At 47.2% G+C, this 13,021-nt stretch overlaps 1 protein-coding gene across 3 annotated transcripts in view; it reads right to left on the bottom strand.

Moving 5' to 3' along the window:
* Window positions 1-13,021, bottom strand: part of LOC106608572 (cGMP-specific 3',5'-cyclic phosphodiesterase) — a 128,680-nt gene that overhangs the window by 27,012 nt on the left and 88,647 nt on the right. For all 3 annotated transcript variants that reach the window (XM_045721510.2, XM_082977368.1, XM_082977369.1), the window contains exons 8-10: window positions 12,494-12,561; window positions 2,271-2,379; window positions 488-572 (exon numbers count right to left, since the gene is read on the bottom strand). In XM_045721510.2, the coding sequence (XP_045577466.2) occupies window positions 488-572; window positions 2,271-2,379; window positions 12,494-12,561 (262 nt within the window). The remainder of the gene's footprint in view (window positions 1-487; window positions 573-2,270; window positions 2,380-12,493; window positions 12,562-13,021) is intronic.

Below are 13,021 nucleotides of genomic sequence, written 5' to 3'. Positions count from 1 at the left end.
CTGTTCTGTTTGATCATTGGGGGACTGGGGCAACATACATTACGGTTACACCACTGCCCAGTTAATGAATTTCTCTATTTGTGCCTTCATTTATATATGCAAAAACCTATTGAGATTTAAATCTCTTTTTACAAGAGAGACCTGTTTAGTTCTTATAATGATGTCAGCTAATGATGTTTTGGTTATAATATAAATTCTAATTATACTAATGCTAAGGATGTGTTAATGAATGAGAAGGGGACTCTTGGCACTAGTGAATGAGGATACGATAGGGCAATGTCTGTAAACACAAACCACATGGAGGGAAAAGGGAGGGGGGGAGAAAAAGAGAGAGAGGTAGAGAGAGGTAGAGAGAGAGAGAGAGAGAGAGAGAGAGAGAGGTAGAGAGAGAGAGAGAGAGAGGTAGAGAGAGAGAGGTAGAGAGAGACGTAGAGAGAGAGAGGTAGAGAGAGAGAGAGAGAGCGAGAAAGAGAGAGAGAGAGAGTACCTATAACTTTATCCTTCTTTCCATTCCTGATAGGTGTACAGAGCAAACTCTTGATCTGGTTACTGGGGTGCTCTGGGTTCTCACTCTGAAAGAAACATAGATTCATAATGTTAGGCAAAAAAAAAATACATATATATACACCGCTCAAAAAAATAAAGGGAACACTTAAACAACACAATGTAACTCCAAGTCAATCACACTTCTGTGAAATCAAACTGTCCACTTAGGAAGCAACACTGATTGACAATAAATTTCACATGCTGTTGTGCAAATGGAATAGACAACAGGTGGAAATTATAGGCAATTAGCAAGACACCCCCAATAAAGGAGTGGTTCTGCAGGTGGGGACCACAGACCACTTCTCAGTTCCTATGCTTCCTGGCTGATGTTATGGTCACTTTTGAATGCTGGCGGTGCTTTCACTCTAGTGGTAGCATGAGACGGAGTCTACAACCCACACAAGTGGCTCAGGTAGTGCAGCTCATCCAGGATGGCACATCAATGCGAGCTGTGGCAAGAAGGTTTGCTGTGTCTGTCAGCGTAGTGTCCAGAGCATGGAGGCGCTACCAGGAGACAGGCCAGTACATCAGGAGACGTGGAGGAGGCCGTAGGAGGGCAACAACCCAGCAGCAGGACCGCTTTGTGCAAGGAGGAGCAGGAGGAGCACTGCCAGAGCCCTGCAAAATGACCTCCAGCAGGCCACAAATGTGCATGTGTCTGCTCAAACGGTCAGAAACAGACTCCATGAGGGTGGTATGAGGGCCGACGTCCACAGGTGGGGGTTGTGCTTACAGCCCAACACCGTGCAGGACGTTTGGCATTTGCCAGAGAACACCAAGATTGGCAAATTCGCCACTGGCGCCCTGTGCTCTTCACAGATGAAAGCAGGTTCACACTGAGCACGTGACAGACGTGACAGAGTCTGGAGACGCCGTGGAGAATTTTCTGCTGCCTGCAACATCCTCCAGCATGACCGGTTTGGCGGTGGGTCAGTCATGGTGTGGGGTGGCATTTCTTTCGGGGGCCGCACAGCTCTCCATGTGCTCGCCAGAGGTAGCCTGACTGCGATTAGGTATCGAGATGAGATCCTCAGACCCCTTGTGAGACCATATGCTGGTGCGGTTGGCCCTGGGTTCCTCCTAATGCAAGACAATGCTAGACCTCATGTGGCTGGAGTGTGTCAGCAGTTCCTGCAAGAGGAAGGCATTGATGCTATGGACTGGCCCGCCCGTTCCCCAGACCTGAATCCAATTGAGCACATCTGGGACATCATGTCTCGCTCCATCCAACAACGCCATGTTGCACCACAGACTGTCCAGGAGTTGGCGGATGCTTTAGTCCAGGTCTGGGAGGAGATCCCTCAGGAGACCATCCACCACCTCATCAGGAGCATGCCCAGGCGTTGTAGGGAGGTCATACAGGCACGTGGAGGCCACACACACTACTGAGCCTCATTTTGACTTGTTTTAAGGACATTACATCAAAGTTGGATCAGCCTGTAGTGTGGTTTTCCACTTTAATTTTGAGTGTGACTCCAAATCCAGACCTCCATGGGTTGATAAATTGGATTTCCATTGATTATTTTTGTGTGATTTTGTTGTCAGCACATTCAACTATGTAAAGAAAAAGGTATTTAATAAGATTATTTCATTCATTCAGATCTAGGATGTGTTGTTTAAGTGTTCCCTTTATTTTTTTGAGCAGTGTATATATATATATATAAGATTGTAACATAGTATTCTGGAAGAAAAAGATTGCAGAGTAGATCATGTTCAGTACTGACCGTCCAGGGAAAGCGCTGGTCTTTGGTGACGTCAGAGATGTTCAGAGGCTCCATGGTGTTCTTTACATACTGGGCGTACATGTAGTTTATCTGACTCACGTCACAGTCCCTGTGGGGAACACAATTGAAATACTCAAATCAAATTAAATGTTATTTGTCACCTGAGCCGAGTACAACAGGTACATACTTACGAGCACTTTCCCAACAATGCAGGGTAAAAATTAAATAAATAAATACCAAAGGAAATAGTAACACAATAAAATAACAATAACACGACTATATACAAGGTGTATGGTAAGGGTTAAAGTGAATAAGCAATCAGGATAGATAATAAACAGAGTAGCAGCAGCGTATGTGGCGAGTGTGAAAGTGTGTCTGTGTGAGTGATTGTGTGTGGTGTGTGTGTGTGTGTGTGGCATCTAAATGCATGTTTGTGTGTGTGTGTGTGTGTGTGTGTGTGTGTGTGTGTGTGTGTGTGTGTGTGTGTGTGTGTGTGTGTGTGTGTGTGTGTGTGTGTGTGTGTGTGTGTGTGTGTGTGTGTGTGTGTGTGTGGCATCTAAATGCATGTTTGTGTGTGTTTTGTGTGTGTGAGCGTATGTAGTTGTATGCAGTCATATGTAGTCTATGTGTGTATGTGTGTGTTGTTCAGCAGTCTTATGGCTTGGGGGTAGGAGCTGTTCAGGAGCCTTTTGGTCCTAGACTTGGCGCTCCGGTACCGCTTGCCGTGCGTTAGGAGAGAAAACAATCTATGACTTGGGAGTCTGACAATTTTTAGGGCCTTCCACTGACACCGCCTGGTATAGAGGTCCTGGATGGCAGGGAGCTTGGCCCCAGTGATGTACTGGGTCATACACACTGCCCTCTGTAGTGTCATATAGTCATATGCCAAGCAGTTGCCATACCAAGCGGTGATGCAGCGAGTCAATATGCTCTCAATGGTGCAGCTATAGAACCTCTGGAGGATCTGAGGGCCCAACCTTCCTGAGGGGGAAGAGGTGTTGTCGTGCCCTCTTCACGACTGTGTTGGTGTGTTTTGGACCGTGATAGGGCCTTAGTGATGTGGACACCGAGGAACTTGAAACCCCCTCCACTACAGCCTCTTTGATGTGAATGGGGGCGTGCTCGGCCCTCCGTTTCCTGCAATCCACGATCAGCTCCTTTGTCTTGCTGACGTTGAGGAAGAGGTTGTTGTCCTGGCACCACACTGCCAGGTCTCTGACCTCCTCCCTGTAGGCTGTCTCATCGTCGTCAGTGATCAGGTCTACCACCATTGTGTCGTCTGCAAACTTAGTGATGGTGTTGGAGTCGTGCAGGGAGGACAGGAGGGAACTAAGCATGCAGCCCTGAGGGGCCCCCGTGTTGAGAGTCAGTGTGGCAGATGTGTTGTTGCCTATCCTCACCACCTGGGGCGGCCTGTCAGGAAGTCCAGAATCCATTTGCAAAGGGAGGTGTTCATTCCCAGGTTCCTTAGCTTAGCTTGGCGGGCAATATGCCATTGAGCGCTGAGCGGTAGTCAATGAACAGCATTCTCACATAGGTGTTCCTTTTGTCCAGGTGGGGAAAAGCAGTGTGGCGTGCAATAGAAATTGCATCATCTGAGTGAGCATTTCATGGCTCCAGATGTGAGTGTTATGGGTCGGTAGTCATTTAGACCGGTTACCTTGGTGTTCTAGGCACAGGGTCTATGGTGGTCTGCTTGACACATGTAGGTATTTGGGGCTGGGTCAGGGAGAGGTTGAAAATGTCAGTGAAGACACTTGCCAGCTGGTCACTGCATTATCTGAGTACGCGTCCTGGTAACCCGTCTGGCCTCGAGGCTTTGTGAATGTGACCTCTTTAAAGGTCTTACTCACATCGGCTATGTAGAGTGTGATCTGACAGTCATCCGGAACAGCTCTCGTGCATGGTTCAGTGTTGCTAGCCTCGAAGTGAGAATAGAAGGTATTTAGCTCGTCTGGTGGGCTAGCATCACTGGGCAGCTCGCGGCTGGGTTTCCTTTTGTAATCCATCATAGTTTGCAAGCCCTGCCGCATCCGACGAGCGTCAGAGCCGGTGTAGTAGGATTCGATCTTAGTGCTGTATTGACGCTTTTCCTGTTTGATGGTTCGTCGGAGAGCGTAGCAGGATTTCTTATAAGCATCCAGATTAGTGTCCCGCTCCTTGAAAGCGGCAGCTCTAGATTTTGGAGATGTTGCCTGTAATCCATGGCTCCTGGTTGGGATATGTACGTATGGTCACTATGGGGACAACATGATCGATGCACTTATTGATGAAGCTGGTGACTGAGGTGGTAAACTACTCAATGCCATTGGATGAATCTCGGAACATATTCCAGTCTGTGCAAGCCAAAAAGTCAGGTAGCTTAGCACCCACTTCATCCGACCACTTCCGTATTGAGTGTGTCACTGGTACTTCCTGTTTGAGTTTTTGCTTGTAAGCAGGAATCAGGAGGATAGAGTTATATTCAGATTTGCCAAATGGAGGGCGAGGGAGAGCTTTGTATGCGTCTCTGTGTGTGGAGTAAAGGTGATCTAGTGTCACACCCTGATCTGTTTCACCTGTCCTTGTGCTTCTCTCCACCCCCTCCAGGTGTTACCCATCTTCCCCATTATCCCCTGGGTATTTATACCTGTGTTTTCTGTTTGTCTGTGCCAGTTCGTCTTGTTTTGTCAAGTCAACCAGCGTGCTACTCTGTGCTCCTGATTTTTCCTTTTCTTTGTTTTTTGCTAGTCCTCCCGGTTTTGTCCATTGCCTGCCTTGACTCTGAACCCGCCTGCCTGACCATACTGTCTGCCCTGACCTCGAGCTTGCCTGCCACTCTGTACCTCCTGGTCTCTGACCTTGTTATGATCTTTTGCCTGTCCACAACCATTCTCTTGCCTGCCACTTGGATACTAATAAATATCAGAGACTCAAAACATCTGCCTCCCGTGTCTGCATCTGGGTCTCACCCTGTGCCCTTATATCTAGAGTGTTTTCGCCTCTAGTTGCACAGATTACATGCTGGTAAAAATTAGTTAAGACGGATTTCAATTTCCTGCATTAAAATCACCGGCCACTGGGTGTCTTATAAGACCGTTTTTTTGTGATCAATTTATTATTGGGTGTTTTTATCAATGTCAATCAAATAAAAATATCAGTTTAAAATGAAAAATGTAATTCCCAGCAACAAAACATGAGCAAGAAGGTTGACACAAACATGGTCTCTTTTTTGCTTGAGTAAGGTAGATCTAAATGCAGGTGTTTCAGCCTACTTCAGTGCTTTCTTTGGTAGGGCAGCCAGCGGAAAATATGGAGCTTAGGGGTTGGTAATGTTCTCTAGTTGCACTGATTGGCTCAGTGTTCTGTCACTCATGGGGACACTACGTCACTGCAAAATCTACGGGTAGAGCTCGGAAATTTGAAATGCCCATCCAAGGAAATTCAAGGTCATTGGCCACAGATAAAATGACATCAAATCATATTATATCTACCACAGCTTTGATTGGACCGATCATGTCAACATCATACTTTCAAAATCTAAGCTAGCAAGCTAGCAGTTATCATGAATCAAGTCGACAATCTACTAGCAAATCCATTTCAATCCTTGTCATATAAGAAATTATGAAGAGAAATTATAGATAAAACATATTGGTGCCATTGGACATTACATTACACAAGTTGGAAATCGCAAATTCAACAATGAGTGGTTTGGAAGGAATCAGTGGCTAACTGCAAGTGTTGCAAAGCAAGCACTAGCCTGCTATTCAGTGGAGTGGGTGTGTGGTCCAATTCTGGGTTTAAGGGTCTCTTTTCCAAGTTTAAAAGGATACCATGGGCCATAAAAGGTTGAATACATTGGCCATGCTGTCAATCCAGCATGATTTCTGCCACATTCAAAACAACTGGAAACTCGGAACTGGGAAATCTCAGACTTCAGTGAGTTCAACTGGGAACTTGAAAAAAAAAAAATAGCTCCGACTGGGAAAATACGGTCATCCAACTCTGAATTCCAAGTCGGGAACTCTGGCCTCTTTCTAGAACATCGACATGAAGATCACCGACGTCATGATTCAACCTAGTTTTTTTTACGAGTTCCCAGTTGTCTTGAAAGCACCATAAATCCAGAGAATGCCTGACCTTGATGTCAAACTTTTACAAAATGTTTTGATGACTAACAGTTTGTGGGCGTATAACTGTTTGTCACCGTTATAGTGCAATTAATGTATTGTTTAGTGTTGTTTAGTGGCTTTGCTGGCATGCATCTAAAATATTTTGGGGGAGTTTTCCCCGCCAAGATTTACATGCTAAAATCACCACAGGCTAGCCCACACCAAGCCCACACCAGCCCAACATGGCCAGCTTACAACAGCCTAACACGAGCCAGCACACACCAAGCCCAACACAGACTAGCCCACATCAAGCCCACACCAGCCCAACATGGGCCAGCCTACAACAGCCCAAAACGAGCCAGCCCATACCAAGCCCAACACAGACTAGCCCACACCAAGCCCACACCAGCCCAACATGGCCAGCCTACAACAGCCCAAAACGAGCCAGCCCATACCAAGCCCAACACAGACTAGCCCACACCAAGCCCACACCAGCCCAACATGGCCAGCTTACAACAGCCTAACACGAGCCAGCCTACAACAGCCCAACATGGGCTAGCCTACAACAGCCCAACATGGGCCAGCCTACAACAGCCCAACATGGGCCAGCCTACAACAGCCCAACATGGGCCAGCCTACAACAGCCCAACATGGGCCAGCCTACAACAGCCCAACATGGGCCAGCCTACAACAGTCCAACATGGGCTAGCCTACAACAGCTCAACATGGGCCAGCCTACAACAGCCCAACATGGGCCAGCCTACAACAGCCCAACATGGGCTAGCCTACAACAGCCCAACATGGGCCAGCCTACAACAGCCCAACATGGGCTAGCCTACAACAGCCCAACATGGGCCAGCCTACAACAGCCCAACATGGGCCAGCCCACAACAGCCTAACACGAGCCAGCCCACACCAAGCCCAACACAGACTAGCCCACATCAAGCCCACCATGGCCAGCTTACAACAGCCTAACACGAGCCAGCCCACACCAAGCCCAACACAGGCTAGCCCACACCAAGCCCACACCAGCCCAACCCACACCAAGCCCACACCAGCCCAACATGGCCAGCCTACAACAGCCCAACACAGGCTAGCCCACACCAAGCCCAACACAGGCTAGCCCACACCAAGCCCAACACAGGCTAGCCCACACCAAGCCCACACCAGCCCAACATGGCCAGCCTACAACAGCCCAACACAGGCTAGCCCACACCAAGCCCAACACAGGCTAGCCCACACCAAGCCCAACACAGGTTAGCCCACACCAAGCCCAACACAGGTTATCCCACACCAAGCTAACACAGGCTAGCCCACACCAAGCCCAACACAGGCTAGCCCACACCAATCCCAACATGGCCAGCCTACAACAGCCCAACACGGGCCAGCCTACAACAGGCCAGCACAAGTTACCCCACACCAAGCCCAGCACAGGCCAGCCCACACCAAGGCCAGTACTGGCTAGCCCACACCAAGCCAACATGCAACAATTTCAAAGATTTTACTGAGTTACAGTTCATACAAGGAAATTGAAATAAATTCATTAGGCCCTAATCTATGGATTTCACATGACTGGGAATACAGATATGCATCTGTTGGACACAGATACCTTAAAAAAAGGCAGGGGCGTGGATCAGAAAACCAGTCAGTATCTGGTGTGACCACCATTTGTCTCATTCAGTGTGACACATCTCCTTCACATAGTTGATCAGGCTGTTGATTGTGGTCGGAGGAATGTTGTCCTACTCCTCTGTGGCCTTCCCTGTAGCTCAGTTGGTAGAGCATGGTGTTTGCAATGCCAGGGTTGTGGGTTCGTTTCCCACGGGGGGCCAGCACAGGAAAAAAAAAAATGTATGAAATGTATGCATTCACTACTGTAAGTCGCTCTGGAAAAGAGCGTCTGCTAAAATGACTAAAATGTAAAAAAAAAAATACAAAAAAATATGTCCTCTTCAATGGCTGTGCAAAGTTGCAGGATATTGGCGGGAACTGGAACACGATGTCATACACGTTGATCCAGAGCATCCCAAACGGCCTCAATGGGTGACGTCTGGTGAGTATGCAGGCCACAGAAGAACTGGGACATGTTCAGCTTTCAGGAATTGTGTACAGATCCTTGTGACATGGGGCCGTGCATTATCATGCTGAAACATGAGGTGATGGCGGTGGATGAATAGCAGGACAATGGGCCTCAGGATCTCGTCACGGTATCTCTGTGCATTCAAATTGCCATCAATAAAATACACTTGTATTTGTCGTCCGTAGCCTATGCCTGCCCGTACCATAACCCCACTGCCAATGTGGTGCACTCAGGAAACGTTGACGTCGGCAAACCGCTCGCCCACATGACACCACACTCATTGTCTGCCATCTGCCCGGTACTGTTAAAACCGGGATTCATCCGTGAAGAGCACACTTCTCCAGCGTGGCAGTGGCCATCGAAGGTGAGCATTTGCCCACTGAAGTCAGTCACGACGCTGAACTGCAGTCAGGTCAAGACCCTGGTGAGGATGACGAGTAAGCAGATGAGCTTCTCTGAGACGGATTCTGACAGTTTGTGCAGAAATTCTGTTCTGCGGTTACGAGTCCGGATGGACATACTGACAAATTCTCTAAAACAAATGATGGTAGATAAATGAACATTAATTTCTCTGGCAACAGCTTTAGTGGAAATTCTACATGCCAATTGCACACTCCCTCAAAACTTGAGACATTTGTGGTATTGTGTTGTGTGACAAAGCTGCAATTTTAGAGTGGCCTTATATTGTCCTTATCTTGGCAAAGGAGAAATGCTTACTAACAGGGATGTAAACACATGTGTGCACAACATATGAGAGAAATAAGCTTTTTGTACAAATGGAACATTTCTGGGATCTTTTATTTCAGCTCATGAAACCCAGGGACCAACACTTTACATGCTGTATTTATATTTTGTTCAGTGTAGTTATATAAACTTTTACAGTTTATCTTGTAAAAATATATGTATGATAGTAACAACTCGGTTATCTATCTGATACAATGTGTCAAATACCTTTAACACTTGAAAATCATGCAGTTATACATTGAATAAAAGTGTAAGAAATTAATTATTTAGAAAATTTATTATTATTAAATAGCAAAGGTGCATTGGCCCATTGTGCCAATGTGGTCATGTTTGTTGAGTTGTTGGTGCCCTTTGAGAGTGAGTGAGTGAGTGAGTGAGTGAGTGAGTGAGTGAGTGAGTGAGTGAGTGAGTGAGTGAGTGAGTGGGTGGGTGGGTGGGTGAGTGAGTGAGTGGGTGGGTGGGTGAGTGAGTGAGTGAGTGAGTGAGTGAGTGAGTGAGTGAGTGAGTGAGTGAGTGAGTGAGTGAGTGAGTGAGTGAGTGAGTGAGTGAGTGAGTGAGTGAGTGAGTGAGTGAGTGAGTGAGTGAGTGAGTGAGTGAGTGAGTGAGTGAGTGAGTGAGTGAGTGAGTGAGTGAGGGTAGAGGAATAAGGACTGTCAGTGGATTTGAGTCAAAAACAGTCCGCTCCAATATGGTAGGCACACTGTTTTCGTTCATGTGTGTGTGACAGTGAGTGTGACAGTGAGTGTGTGTGTTGGTCATCATTAAAACTCTCACATCAGGGCTCTCCTTTATCTAGACTAGATATGATTAGATGGTAATAGAAACTGATAAGAGAGACTGAGCAGCTGGAGAATGTGATGGAATTGGCTTGAATGGTACTGGACAGGATAGTGTGTGTGTGCCTGTTTGCGTGCGTGCGTGCGTGCGTGTGTGTGGTGTGTGTGTGAGCGAGAGAACGGGATCACATGTTAACACCAGGAGCTGGATTCCACCTCCACAAGAACATTCCGGAACAGAACAAAGAGTAAAGCAGAGAAGTTGTTCTGTTCTGTCCTCATCTAAAAAAGACTCCTTGGACATTCAGTCTTTGGGCTAACTATCACAGTGTGTTCTCATCAACGCTGAACCTGGCAAGCAATCTGTGTTAATATGGTGTGTGTGTGTGTGTGTGTGTGTGTGTGTGTGTGTGTGTGTGTGTGTGTGTGTGTGTGTGGGGGGGGGGGGGGGGGGTTAGGGTACGCGTACGTGCGCCTGCTCCTAAAACACCGCCCACCACTGAGTCAAAGCTAACATCCTGCTATTAGCTGTATCCCCTGGGCCCCCGCAGAAGGCTACAAATGACTGGCTCCCCAGGCAGGAGTAGTCCTACAGTATACACAGAACAATCTATTTGACCCATTAGAAGATGGAAACAGAGTACAAAGTGTTTGGGTCCGCCAAGCCAGAATGTAAAAGAACGAGACACAGTGGGGTGGGAGGCAACCACGTCTGTTTCATTTCACTTCTGTCCTCCTGGATGTCTCCGTTTCTTTGTCTCTAACTCTTGCCTGGGAGCAAGCTCTCTCTCTCTGTCTCTCCCCATTTCTCTACTGTCTGTAGAGAAGAACACACTCTCTCAGACAAGTAGGCAGACTGACACACACACACACACACACACTCACACACACACACACACAGCACACACACACACACACACACACACACACACACACACACACACACACACACACACACACACACACACACACACACACACACACACACACACACACACACACACACACACACACACACACACACACACCCCCATCCCACTACCCACACTCCCACCCACATTCAATCCTAATGTCTGTGAGATGAGAGTGGGTGAGGTGGCGATAGATAAAGACTGAGGTGAACAGTAGATGCTCTGATGCCTGGCGGGCTCCGAGACGTATGAGAACAAATCCCCCCCCAGGATCAGGGCGATGGATTCACCTCTCCTCCAAATGTTTATGTCAGGCTTATTTATTTTCCCCTGTCAGAGGACGAGCAGTCAACCACTCTCCTTCTCCATCTCATCTCCTCCTCCATCTCGTTCCCCGTCTCATTCTCCCTCTCTGCCTGTCTTTCCTCCCCAGTTAAATACATCTGATAAGCTCACCCCACTTTAAGATGTTTTGGATGTTGGTAGGTGGTGATGTACTGTATGAGCAGCACACTGTCCATTAACAGCCTACTACAAGGCAGAAAAGACGGACAATTTATGATTCCATCTAGTCAGCAACAATCATTTATTAGTATTTATTTAACATTAATTTATTCTTGCTACCAAGAATGGTTTAGATAAATAGAAGACGAATCGTTGTTAACCTAAACTGAGTTCAATTGCATTGAATTCAGTTGAGTTCCAAGTCATTAGACCCTGATCTTGGACAGCTTGTGGAAAAAAAGGCATGAAGTTGAAGGAAGTCCCACTGATTGTTCTAATAGTCAACACTTGACTTGCCATCTCCTGACAGACCTCCCTATTACTTATTGAGACATGAAGCTTAGCTGCCCACGTGGGCATCCTACATAGCCTGTCAGGCAGCATAACAAGTCCGTAGGTCTCGGCTGGGCCCTTGGCCTGTGCTTGTTGGGCCCTTGGCCTGTGCTTGTTGGGCCCTTGGCCTGTGCCATCTCTGAAAGCCTTCCAAAAGGGAAAGCAAAATTGCCTTTCAGTGTGATAGATGGCTCCTAAACAGATTGTGATGGAGGAGCTGTCAAATGTGTCTTAAAAGGGGTTCGTAGAAGAAGTTTTAGAGTTTTTATATCAGGGTCCTTTAAAAGGAAGAGGGCCGTACCTCTGGATCCGATGTTGTGGCTCTCGCCAAAGGGGGATGATGTAGGAATTTTCTTCAAACTAGAGTCAACTCTGTTAAAGTCAGAGAGGTCTTGACGACTAAACATCATATTTGGGGTCAGGAGCTTTTCCTGACCACATGATCTTTCACCTGGAAAAACTCCTGGCCCTACACAAAGATTATTGCTGGAGGACTCTCTCTTTCACTGCCCCTCCCCCACCCCACCTTCATAGGCCTACAAACACAATCCCTCAAATCTTACGATTACGCAGTCCATTTTTACTACCAAGTTTAAATCATAATCATGATTGTCAATAATGATTGTCAATTAGTAATTCTCAAATTGAAAGCCCTTCACATTGTATTGGGGTAGTACCTCATCCCATCCACCAACTATGTCTAGATACATGGCAGCCATATGTGTTATATTAGACAACCAGTTTCAAATGAGCCATGTTTAACAGTTAGAGGTTATCGCCTTACCTTTTGGGGGTGTCCATGGCCTCTCCCAGGTCCTCATATTCCATGTGAAACACGCTGGAGAAGGAGTTCTGGAACATACAACCACCACAACGGTTATTTACCTTATGGCAGCCATTAATGACTATGAAGGGAGATGAAGGGAGAGAGACATGCCAGCCCAGCAAAAATGAGGAAGAGGAGAGAGAGAGGCATGCCAGCCCAGCAAAAATGAGGAAGAGGAGAGAGAGAGACATGCCAGCCCAGCGGGTGATGTGGTTTAGCTAATGCTATTAGTCTCCAGTGACAGTACACACAAATTCAGCATAGCATAGACCACAAAGGGGGGATAGAGAGAGACAAAGAGAGAGAGAGAGAGAGAGAGAGCGAAGAGAGAGAGAGAGCGAAGTGAGAGAAGGAGAGATAGGGAGAGAGACAGAGGGAGAGAGAGAGGGAGCGAGAGAGAGAGAGCGAGGGAGAGAGAAAGTGAGGGAAAGAGCAGAAGAGAGAGGGAGAGATACAGAGGGAGAGGGAGAGGGAGAGAGAGAGAGA

This window comes from Salmo salar, chromosome 07 (genome assembly GCF_965601325.2).
Source record: "Salmo salar chromosome 07, fSalSal1, whole genome shotgun sequence".
NCBI lineage: Eukaryota > Metazoa > Chordata > Actinopteri > Salmoniformes > Salmonidae > Salmo > Salmo salar.
This window is presented reverse-complemented; position numbering and strand designations above follow the sequence as displayed.